At 51.3% G+C, this 12541-nt stretch overlaps 1 protein-coding gene across 1 annotated transcript; it reads left to right on the top strand.

Annotated features, from left to right (window-relative positions):
- The first annotated feature begins 210 nt into the window (after positions 1-210).
- Positions 211-9409, top strand: Bola3 (bolA family member 3). The gene is made up of 4 exons (XM_032906255.1): positions 211-324; positions 1969-2092; positions 4041-4129; positions 9096-9409. Exons 1-4 carry the CDS (start codon positions 271-273, stop codon positions 9159-9161), a joined length of 333 nt encoding a protein of 110 aa, XP_032762146.1. The 5' UTR covers positions 211-270; the 3' UTR covers positions 9162-9409.
- The last annotated feature ends 3132 nt before the right edge of the window (positions 9410-12541 follow it).

Genomic DNA, 12541 nt, shown 5'->3' with positions numbered 1-12541 from the left:
TGCCGGGGTGAGGGAGGCCTATTCTGTGCACGCCAGGGTTCTGGCTACCGAGGAGTGTGATCTGGGGGCAGATAGGGGACCCTGAAGTGAAAACTGGCGGTGGCAGGAAGGAGGGCGCCCGTGCTTGCAGGTACGGCCGGTTCCGGGTGGCAACAGTGGAGCGGACGCGGCCTCCGGGCGGCAGGGGGCGGGCTCGTCCAGGGCGGCGAATCTGGACACAGTGCCTGCGTCCTTCCGGCTGCACCGTGACCTAGGGCTGCGTCGCCGGGCATGGCGGCATGGGGCCCGGTGGCCGCTATGCCTTTGCTCCGCGGGAGCCGCGGGGTGAGCCGGCGGGGCTCGGGCGGAGCTGCGGGGGAGCTCGGGCGGCTGTTGTCAGGCTGGGGACGCCGGGCAGGGCCGAGGCCCTTCCTTGTTCTCATTCATTCTCTCCTGCCCTCTGCATCGTACCGGGCGTGCTGGGGGGTACCGGACTCAGGATCGGGAGACAGTTCCATAAACAGTAACAGTATAGAGGCCCTGGGAGAGGCTGCCTTACGTACAGGAAAACATTGGTCTTATAACCCCGAGTCAAGGCGTTGGTGCTGGGCAGAGCCTGTACCCTGCAGTTGCATGCTGACCAGGCCTCTGACCTTCACTCTCCATAGCCTGCAGGCTGGAGTAGGAGCCCAGCACTGGGCGAGCTCTCCTAATTCTTCCAATCCCTGCTGTTTTCTGAGACAGGTTCTTGAATTATAGGCCTGGCTGGCCTAGAACTTGTGACATTCCTCCTAACTCCTAGAATAAAGTCGTAAGCCACTCTTTCTCCTCTTTAGCTCTACCTCATCCATCTTCCCTTACTTGCCTGCTGGTCTTGAATGTGCCTCTCCAGCTGAGGAGTTTTGTTGCAGGACATCCAGGGCAGGTCATGTGTGGTACCAGGATAGGTGTGCTAAAATGACATCCTCCTTTGAGCAATCTGCAACCCTGAGTGATTTCACCTCGCCATCCTGTTCTTCCGCCTATGCTTCTGTCTCAGGCTCAATTCTACCCTCAAGCCTTCCAGTTGTGCTCAGCCTCACAGCCTCATGGTTCCGTTCCTCCGTGTAGCACACAGACCACCTAACTCCAGACCTCTGGTCTGCATTTCAGCCACCTCTTAGGTATCTTGGCCTACCTATGTCTGCTCACTCGCTGCTTCAGAGGACCTGCCTTAGGGTCAGCTCTGGGATGCTGCTGTAGAGGGACAGACTCCATTTTGTCCTTTAAGATTGGCTAATGAGAGAGCTGGGGAGATGGCACGGTTGGTAAAGTGCTTACGGGGATGATCTGAGTCCACCCCCAGGACCCATGTGAGATGTGGACAAGGGTTCCCTGTCTTGGTGGAGGATCTCAATTTGGTTTCCAGCATCTGTGTCAATCAACTCACAAACTGCCTGTAACCCCAGCCCCTGGGATCTGATCCCCTCCCTCATCCAACCTCTGAAGACCTTGCATCCACGTGTGCACACTCTTACACACACACACACACACACACACACACACACACACACACACACACACACAACTAAAAATAAAAAGAACAGAAGCCAGGTGTGAGGGCATGTACTTGAAATCCCAGTGCTGGGAGGACGAGACAGGCGGATCTCTGGGGCTTGCCTGCCACCTTGCCAACTTGATGAACCAGTGAGAGCCCCTGTTTCAAAAAAGCCAGGGTGATATCTCTGAGAAGGACAGCTTGTTCTCTGACCCCAATGAATGTGTACACACAGGCAGCTTCACACACACAAACGTACCACAGAGACCCAGGGTACGTCCCTGAAAGTCTAGAGTAGTGGCCTGCTCTGGACCTTCAGGTGAGTCTGAGGAGTGATGGACGGCCCCTTCACCAGCGCTCACTAGCACCCCCAATCCTGCCTGTCCCTGCTCAGGCAGAGACCATTGCCGTGCCTTCTCATAGGTGCACAGACCACCTCTTTGTTCTCATAGCTTCCTCTATGGCACTGTGCACATCGGATGTTCGCCTCCCAGACGGAGGGGGAGCTCAAAGTGACCCAGGTTCTCAAAGAAAAGTTTCCTCGAGCCACGGCTATCCAAGTCACAGACATCTCAGGTAAGGCTTTCACCCATTCTCTCTGGGACTTTGCTGAGGTTTTCTAGAGTTTTCGTCTGGGGAGAGGCTGAAGTCACGAGACTAGGAGGAGGGGACTTGACACAATTTCTCTGAGTGCGTTACTTTGGGCCAGATGGAGATGAGGACTTAGAAACCTCAGGGAACCACAAAGACAATCCTCAGCTGAGAGAACTCTGGGTTACGGGGTTTAGCCCTGCTCACATGAGGTCCCTCAGTAAGCCTGACCCTGTAGGGACACCAAGAGCTCAGGTCAAAGTTCTCATTTTCAAGATCTTGTAATCTGCCCACCCCAGTTCTGACAGCCTACAACAGTAACGCTAGAATGGGCCCAAGGTAGGTTTTGTCAGCTACCCTACTTTATCCAAGAGGCAAGCCCAAAGCAGCCAAAGGAGGCAGGAGAACCAGAAGCAGAATTGGGACCCAGGGCAGACTCTCCAAGCCCAGTCTGGCCGGGTTTTCCTCAGGTTGCTGCTGCACCTCTGAATTTTTGGCTGGCGGTTTGTCAGGTCTGTGCTGTGCAGTAGAAGCAGAGAGGACATGGGTGCCTTATCCAGACACACCCAGAGAGGAACACAGGTGCAAGGAGCTAGATAAGAACTAAATTGCCACTACTAGGAGGGGCCGTTGAGTTCCCTGGAAGCACATTTGCATGGGTTTGGAGGACATTGCAGCTCTGTACTGGGCTGGGGATGTAGCTCAGTTGGTAGAGTACTGGGCTAGCATGTACAAAGGCCTGGGTTCGATTCCCAGATGTTGTGTTTTATAAAAAAGAAGAGCTAGGATATGTTTTGTAGAGCGTGGTATGGTGAGGTGGGAGGAGAGTCTCTGCAGGCCATGCTGAGGCATCCCTTCCCCTGAGGTACCAGCCATATAATGGGTATAGTATGGGATAGAGTTTATTCAGGGCGTGGGAAGGGGAGTTGGGAAGGGAGTAGAGGCAGAGAGAGGGGCAGGAACATGTGGAGAGTGGGGGAGGGGGATGGGGGAAGAGGGAGATAGGGGTGCGGGAGAGAAGAGAGAGAATAAAAGAGTGAAGAGGGGGCAAACAGCTCCATTTATAGTAAGCCAGGCCTACTTGGCTGTTGCCAGGTAACTGTGGGGCAGAGCCTAGAAGGAATGCTAACCACAGAAACTTGTAAAATTGATGGGAGATGCTGTTGCCGGCCTGTAATCCCCGAATTCAGAAAGTGTAGTTCTGGGGCTGGGGATTTAGCTCAGTGTAGAGCGCTTACCTAGGAAGGCGCAAGGCCCTGGGTTCGGTCCCCAGCTCAAAAAAAAAGAACCAAAAAAAAAAAAAAAAAAAAGAAAGTGTAGTTCAGGGTCATCCTTGACTCTGGAGAATGTGAGCTCTGTTGAGGTGAAACTCTATGTCAAGTGGGGGCTCTGAGGGCATGCATCATGGTTGGAAAGTATGGCCGCAAGAGCTCGGATGACTGGTTACACGGCATCCACACTCAGGAAGCAGAGGCTTGGATGCTGGCGCTCAGCTCACGATCTTTCCCTTTAGTCCAGGACTGCAGCTTAAGGTGAGTTACCCAAATCTAGGAACTCCCTCATGGGCATGCCCAGAGGCTTGTCTCCTAAGCGATGCTGGATCTGTCAGGTTGATAGTCTCTGTGGGGCAACACAAGATGCTTAGCTGAAACCTTAGGATATGTTTGTGCTCCTGAAACCAGCCTTCCCACTACTTACTAGGAGAGAACGCTCTACCTATCGTGCTCTCCAAGCTTTGTGCCCCATCTTTCCTGCCCACACTCGGGGGTGGGTAGTAGACAGGTCTTGCAAAAGGAACGATCAAGGCTGCCTGCCAGGAGGAAATGGTCAGAGCAGAAACTGTGATCTTTATCTGCACCTGTTTGCAGAATGCTGTGAGTGTTCCCTTTTTGGATTGTCTGTCATCACTGAGATGCCTTTGACTCTCTTTCAGGAGGCTGCGGGGCGATGTATGAAATTAAAATCGAGTCAGAAGAATTTAAAGAGAAGAGGACTGTCCAGCAGCACCAAATGGTCAATCAGGTCAGTGGTTCCTGATGGCCCCTGGCCTTCAGCATGTGAGGGCGCAGCAGTGGGCAGGGAGACTGTCACTGTTCATACCAGGAGAGAGCAAGGCAGCGGTTAGTATGTGGTCAGGAGGACGGGTGCACATGAGGTAACTCTTACATAAATGTAGTGTGAATTACATTACACTATATTGTATTTCTTTATGCTAATCCCCAATAATCACAGAGAAACTATTTATTTAAAACTGTTCCTCAATAACTGAGCAGTTAAACGATCTATCTTTTTATGCTAATCTGGCTACCTCCAGCCCCTTTCCATGATGCTTGTGTATTATTGATCTGGCTCTTTGGGCTTCAGGCGTGTTTTCATGATCTCTCTGAGCTCTTCCTCATGGCTCCAAATCCTCCATCCTCCTCACTGATCTCAATCTCCCTCTCTCTGGCTCTCTCTTCCTCTGGTTGGTGCTTGTCCCACCCTATTCTCTATTCTGCCCAGCCATTGAGTGGTCAGCATTTATTGACAAGGCAGAAAACAAATGGTAAGAACAAAATCGAGACAGGGGATTCTTGGTATAAACATTACAATGCTTATGTTTTCTGATTGAAACGAGCTGTGAGAGCACAGGAGGGTAAGCGCCATGTACAAATCATTATGTCTGGTTCTTTTTTTTTTTCGGAGCTGGGGACCGAACCCAGGGCCTTGCGCTTCCTAGGTAAGCGCTCTACCGCTGAGCTAAATCCCCAGCCCCTCAAATCATTATGTCTACAGACAGAATCAGAGACCTTAGAAATACAGACTCAGAGACTCACCAGAGTGAAATTTTGAGCAAATGTCAATTCATTCCAAATTGAAAGTAAGCCACCTGGTAGTTCTCTTTCAACTCTTTTTAGAATACTAAGTGTTACTGTTTCTTTTTATAATACTAACAATGTTTACTGTTGCTTTTTATAATACTAACAGCGTTACTGTTTCTTTGTTTTTGTTTTTTGTTGTTGTTGTTATGATCTTAAAGAGAGGGTCTCATGAAGCCCAGGCCAGCCCCAAACTCACGATGTAGGTGAGGATGAGTTCTTGCTTCTGATTCTCCTGTCTCCGCCTCCCAAGTACTGGGCGAGCAGTGTGACACCTCGACTGGCTTATGAAGTGCTGGGGACCAAACCTAGGGCTGGTGCATACTCCACGAGAGCTCTACTTTCTGAACTGCATCCCCAGCCTAGTTTGCATATTTTTAAGACTAATTCTCAAACTTATTCTATAGCTGAGGATGACTTTGAACTTCTGATCCTTCTGCCTCCACCCATGAAATGCTGGGTTTCTAACTATGCGCCATCGTGCCCAGTGTATGAGGCTCTGAGGACAGAGCATACAAGACCAGTGCTCTCTACCATTTGGAGGTGCGGCCTCAACCCGCTAGGGATTTTTTTTTTTTTTTTTTTTGGTTCTTTTTTTTCGGAGCTGGGGACCCGAACCCAGGGCCTTGCGCTTCCTAGGCAAGCGCTCTACCACTGAGCTAAATCCCCAACCCCCCGCTAGGGATTTTTTAACAGGATGTCCATTTGGTGCTGACTTGTTTGGACTCATAATCTCTAGCCACTGCCTCTGCAGGGTTATAGACGTGTTCCGCTGTGCCTGGCCCACTCTGTTTTCTGCTGTCACACACTGAATTCAGTGTTTGCAAGCTCGGACAGTGTGAAATGACAGGTGATTTTTGTAGATTTCTGTATGTGTGTGTTCCTCAATGGGAACCCATCTATCTGACTATGATGCAGGGCCTTTGTCACTGAAGTCACTCCTTTGGATAGCTGTGTTTGGTTTCACCCACGGAGGCCTTGTGTGCAATCAGCTGGTTTAGTTTTTGAAAAGCCCAGATCTGACCTTGATGTCACACATCATTTACTGTCGAAGGGTTCTCTCTCCTGCAGTCACCCTCCCGCTGGCTGTTTCCTGCCACTCTCTTTCTCTTCGTCTGGACCTGGACCCTGATTGAGCCCCTGGCCTAGGTTCCCTTCTGCACCCAACTCAAAAGCTGCTTGCTGTCCTCCTGGCTGTCCTCCAGAGCCCTTCCAGTAGGGCTGGGGCACACATGCCACAGCACATATGTGGCTAAAGTACAATTCGCCTTCCACCATGTGGGTGGGCCCTGGGGATTGAACTCAGGTCACCGGGCTTACCAGGTGCGTCACGTCACCTACCCTCCAACTCCCTCTTCCAGCTGCTGCTGATTCTGACTTTCGTCCTAGATACATGCACTCCTGACACTTGTCAGCTCTTTGGCACCCTCACAGCCCTGTGCCTTGGCTGTGGCACCTCCAGCCCTCAGGCAGGCTGGGATGGGGCAGTGGTCAGTTGGGCATGGTCTCGAGACTTAGAGCGCAGGTAGACTGGACTGGGGAGACCTGGCTGGTGGCTTTTCCCACAGCCTGTGGGACTTGAGTTCTCTAGCACACAGGCTGCCTGGTATGACTGGACTCTGGGTGCTACCATGAGAGCCTTGGCCTGCAGCTAGAGTCGCTACCTTCTAGGTTGTGAACCTGAGAAGGTTACTCAACCTCCCTGTGACTTAGTTTCCTAATCTGTAACACAATAACCGGAACAGTGCACGCCCCAAGGGCTCTCGGGAGTGGTGAGCACCCACAGCTTGAGAAAAGCCCGACACACAAGGCCTCCATAACTGTACTGTGCATCCAGGCTAGCTTCTGGGCAATGCTCCTGTCTTCCCTTCTTATATTGCCGTAGGGATGCCAGGATTACAGATGTGGGCCACATCTGGCCTCTTTACCTAGGTTCTGGGGATCAAGATTTGTCAGGCTTGCTTAGCAAGCGCTCCTGTTGCTCTTTTTGGTCTATTATTTCTTCGTCATTGCCTCTGGCCTTTTTCTCTGTGACCCCAATACTGAGTGTGACCCCAATACACTGTGCTCATAGCCATGCTCAGACATGTCTATCCAAGCTGCATCTTTTTTAAAGACAGGGTCTACTGTACAGCCCCGGCTGTCCTGCACTGTGTAGTAGACTAGCGGCCTTGAACTCACAGAGATCCGCCGGCCTCTGCCTCCCAAGTGCTGGCATCAAAGGCCTGCATCAATATGATTGGCTTTCAAGCTGCATCTCCTTGTCCATGGTCCTTTTTTTCTTCTTTTTGTCAATGTTTCATAGCCCAGGCTGGCCTTGAACTCAGTATGTAACTGAAGATAGCCTTGAACTTTTTTATTTTTATTTGTTAAGCACTGGGGATGGAACACAGGGCTTTATCCAAGGCCCCATGAGTGACCGATCCTCCTGCACTTAGGGTACTTTAGCCAAGCCCATCCTCCAACCAGAGCCAACGTGTCCTCAGCCATAGGGATGCCATGATTGCTCTGTGACTGGAGCAGGTAACGTGTGACATTGACGTGGGGTGAGGGGCCTTAGGGGGCTTCACAGAGACCAGAGGGAGGTGTTGGTAGGAGGGGATGTGCACAGTGAACTGCAAAGCCTCAAAGCTTCCAGGATCCAGGACCTGCTTGTTGCCTGAAGATACAATTAGGCTGGGGTTGGGGGTTTAGCTCAGTGGTAGAGCACTTGCCTAGCAAGCGCAAGGCCCTGGGTTTGGTCCCCAGCTCCGAAAAAAAGAAAAAAAAAAAAAAAAATACGATTAGGCTCACCTCGCCCCAATGTGAGCTGCCCATGGTAGCCCAGATGCAGAGACAAAAATAGCCACTAGGGGGCATTATGGACTTGCAGCAAGCCTAGGGAAGGCACCCCGTTGTGATAGGCTGTTTTATCCAGGCTCATTTTTGTCTGCAGAGTTGAGGCTTCCATGTGAATATAGAGTTGGCCTCAGATGGCTCGTGGGCTCCCAACACAACAGCAGGGTCAGTTAGGAATGCAACTGAGACCCACTGTGGCCAAGACCACAGAATGTTTGGGTCCATCCCCTGACCTGATTACTCACTTGCTGACTTTGGACCAGAGGTACTCAGTGTTGTTTTAACTCTACAACACAGATGTTGGGGGTGTGTGTACATGTGTGCACTGTGGCCAGAAGTCATAGGCAAGAGGTCAGCTGCATAGGCAGGAGGTCAGCATCAGGTGGCCTTCCCAATCACGTCTGTACACTTTAAGATTCATTTTTACTTTATGTGTATGAGTGTTTGGCCTGCATGTATGTTTGTGTGCCTGGTGTACTCAGAGGCCAGAAGAGGGAGATTCAATGTTAAGTTTTGCTTCGGGGTCCTCCTATGTTGCTGGGCTGTTTGAACTCCTGAGCTCAAGCTACTTCCCTGCCTTAACCTAGGTGGCTGGGCTGTCGGTGTGCGGCACAACAAACGGGTATTGTGGAATGAAAATAAGTTGTAAAGTGACCCGGGTGCGCACCTCTAATCCCGACACTTGGGAGGTGGAGGAGGGCAGATCTCTGTGAATGGGAGGACCATGCTCTACATAGCGAGTTCAAGGCCAGCGAGGGCTATGTAGTGAGACACTGCCTCAAACAAAGTGTAAAAGGGGCTGGGAAGAAGTTTAGAGGGCAAAAGTGTGTGTGCAGGTGTTAGAGCTTTAGTCCGGATGCTGGCTTTACACGTGTGTGTGTGTGTGTGTGTGTGTGTGTGTGTGTGTGTGTGTGATGCACCCAGCGTTTAAGTCATTTTGGGTTGGGTATGGTAATCTGTAATCTGAGCGCCTGGAAGGCAGAAGCAGGCCATCCCTGGGGTGAGTTGACTGGCCTGAACGGTAAGCTCCAGGGTTAGACACTCTACCTTGATATATAAAGTGGAGAGCTGTCAAACTCAGGCCTCCAAACACACATGCACATACACACATGCACGCACGCACCTGCACATATGCAAACACACACACTACACAGACATAGGCAAAAAGTATTTTTGAAGGAAAAGTTGCTTAAACAAAACATGTTCAAGTGTCCTCCAGACAGAGCCCCATAGAATACTCTACAGCGAATGTAAAGACCCAAGAACTGACTATGCTGTCTCTTCCTCCTCAGGCACTGAAAGAAGAGATCAAGGGCATGCACGGCCTCCGGATATTTACCTCAGTCCCCAAGTGCTGACCAAGCTCCCCGGCTGCGCGACTGCTCATGCTGAAAACCTTGAGCATACTTTGCTCACAGCAATATTCTAGAAAAATCCCCGCCCCCCTCCCTGAGTATCTATTTTTTGTTCATAGACATTTCTATATTATAATTATAGAGATACGTTATCTATTTAGAGTTAATTAAAGATCACAGGTACCGACTGCTCAGAACAGGTGTGTGTCACACTCAGGCCCTCCTGTCAGAAGCAGCGTCCTTCGTTCACACTGAGTCTCTGCATAGTTCATCCTACCACAGGACACAGAGTGCAGGTCAGAATTTTGTTTTTCTTTGCTTTTTGAGACAGGATCTCATTGCGTAGCCCTGGCTGGCCTGGAACTGTTTAGACCAGGCTAGCTTGAACTTAGAGATCTGCTTGGATGAAAGGCATGTATCACCATGCCTGACCCCGGGTTTTTGGTCCTATGAAGTTTTAGGGACTTTTTCCTCCCATACTTCTCTAAGAATGACAAGGGAACCCCACCCTCCCCACGCCCTAGTTTCATCCCAGGCGAGGAGCAGAGGAATCTGGCATACTGAGACCCGGGTTTGAAGCCCCACCCCCGCCCCCCGTCCTCTGCACCGGGTGGGGGGTGAGTCTGCCAGCAGAACCACGCACACATTTCACCCTGGGCTCTGGGAGTGACACGGAGGAGCTGCGACATCCATCTGGATACCAGGGTTCCCAAATCTGGTGTTCTGGGTGGACGTTCTAGTGGTTGCTCAATTAGTGCCACCACTGTGTCTCAGTGTCCACGGTGGCAGGCAGAGGGTGCAGGGAGATTGACATCCAGCCCAGGGCTTGCCTTTTTCTTGTGCTTCTAGAAGCCGGCTCACCAGTGTTCCCCTAAATCCAGTGGTTAATCCATCCTTCCCGGCCATCCCCACATCCTCACCGAATACCTTTTTTTTTTTTCTTTTCTTTTTTGAGACAGGGTCTTTTTACAGAGTTCTAGCTGTTCTAGAACTCACTGTGGACACAACAGGCTGGCCTCGAACTCAGGCTGGTCTCTGCCTCTGGAGTGATGGGATCAAAGGCATGCACTACCACCTAGCGGTAGCTTTTTAGAAAAAAAAATCTGTGTGTGTGTATGAGCTCGTGCATGTATGTACACGATGCCACAGTGCACATTTGGAAGTCAGAGGAAATGCACGGAAGTTGGTTTTTTTCCTTTGATTATCTGAGTCCTGGGGATTGAACTCAGGCTTGGCAATGAGCACTTTTACCAGCCGAGTCTATAGGTGCTCTGGGCATCTAAGAGTTCTTAGGTCCGTGTGGCAAGTCACTTAATCTTTCCAAGTTTAGACCAAAGCCTAAAAACTGTCAGGATCCCAGCTTTGGAGGGCTCTGCTGTGGTCCTCTTCCAGCACAGTGCTCCCTGCCAATGGGGGTAAGGTGTCCGTCATTACGGACTCATGTTAGACTGAGTTAGTTAAAAGCCTGTGCCAAGATACACGTGGGCTAACGGTAACAAGGCTTGAGGACACCGAGGGGTAGAATCCAGATTCGGTATGAGGATGTGGCTGGGAAGAAGGGAAGCTTGACAGAGTGGCTTTGATTTTGTGGCACTTACAAATAGCGGTGGAACACCATGCAGCAACCCAGAGTTACCAATGAAGCCAGAGCAAGATAGCCTTGGCACTGGCAGTCACACAAGGGCGGGTGGCTGCAGCGGGATTCACTCAGTGCCATGGTCTATAAAGTTCATGTCTGAGAGTCCTGTGACTGAGCCATAAGAAAATTGCTGGACCCAGGAGGTGGCTCACCTGGAACAGGTGCTGGGCGTGAAGTCCGATGCACGGTCCAAGACCTGAGCTGGAGTCGTACGACCTACATGGTGGGAGGAGAGAACCAACTCCCGCGAGTGGGCTGCACATGCGCCGTGGCACGCAGCTCTCCCGGCCTCCATATACCCAATAACATAAAAGAAAAAGGAAAGATTTCAAAATACCCATCATGATTTAAGCTCGTGACTGTTGGGCCATGTCACAGGCAATCCTGAGTGCACAGGGCCTGCGGGTTGCTCATATTTGGAAGGCTATGCTGTGAATAGATCCTCTTGGGTGATCGGAGAGTCTGCAGGCTCCTGGGACATGTTCTAGCCACGGAGCCCAGGAGCAGAGAGTTTGGGGAGTGTAGTCCTTCAGAGAGATCCGTGAGGACCGGGTTCTCTGGCCTGCCTGAACACGGCTCTTTGGAGAAACGAGCACAAAGCCCATATTATCTGTAGGACATGAGATGGATGGTAGGGCTGGGCAGAGGTGGACCTGAGAGTTCTGAAGGAGAAGCTATGGGGGGTGGAGTTGGGTGGAATGAGGTGTGGTAGGGTGGGATGAGCACATCCCTGAGTTGCTACACATGGTGAGTGAGTGACACATGGAAGCAGAGATCGGTATATATCAGAGAATAAGGTGGCTTGAGGATGGTGGTGGGGTCTCCTGGGGCTAGGGCAGGGGCAGCGGTTAGGGCAGGTGGTTGGGGGGTGGCTAGGACAGAGGCTGAAGGGGCCAGAGAAGGGGCTAGGGCAGGGGCTGAAGGGGCCAGGGCAGGGGCTGGGGCAGGACTCTGCAGGGGTGGAAAGCAGGGACATCGATGTCTGTGCGACAAGGGGCTACACACATCTGGAGCTGGACATGATTTTCCCGGTCTTTTATCTAGTGTTCTGGGGGTGGAGGGTAGGGAGAGTGCCAACAGAACTAGCACTGGTTGTGAGGACTGGACGCCTCTTCTGGTCTCTTCAGGATGATGAGGGTCTCATCTTTGCAGAGTACTTCAGGTGAGGCGACTAGGCAGCCTGCAGGGCCAGCAGCAAAACTTCTAAAGTACGATCTTATCAATTGTTTGAGAACTTCATATCAACCCCCCTTCCCTGACCCCTCCTATATGCTCTCCCTCCACCCTCACTTCCTTACTCAACTGTTCTCTTCCCATCAAGTCCAGTTTGTGTTGCCCATTGACTACCCTTGGGAGTGAGGTCATATCATTAAAGGGAATGGCCTCTCCTCCCAGCTTTTTGCCAGGGCCTTTTCATGCCGGGGTTTTGGGGTTTTGAAGCTTGAGCCTGTGCAGGTCTCGTGCATGCTGTCACAGCTGCCATTGGGTTTATATGCTTAGGTGCTCTTCTGGGTCTGAAAAACACCCTTCCTTGAAATGACCTGCCACTCCTGGCCACAACCTTTCCATTCCCTCTTCCACAAAGATCCTCGGGTCGAGTACATAGATGTGCATTTGGGGGTGTGTGTGGTTTTATTCTCTGCAGGTTGACCGGCTGAGGTTTTTAACATGTTGGCCATGGAGTTTCACAGGTCCCCAAGCATAGGCTACAGTTAATGTTCCCGTTACCCTGCAGCACTTGACG

This window comes from Rattus rattus, chromosome 6, assembly GCF_011064425.1.
Source record: "Rattus rattus isolate New Zealand chromosome 6, Rrattus_CSIRO_v1, whole genome shotgun sequence".
NCBI lineage: Eukaryota > Metazoa > Chordata > Mammalia > Rodentia > Muridae > Rattus > Rattus rattus.
This window is presented reverse-complemented; position numbering and strand designations above follow the sequence as displayed.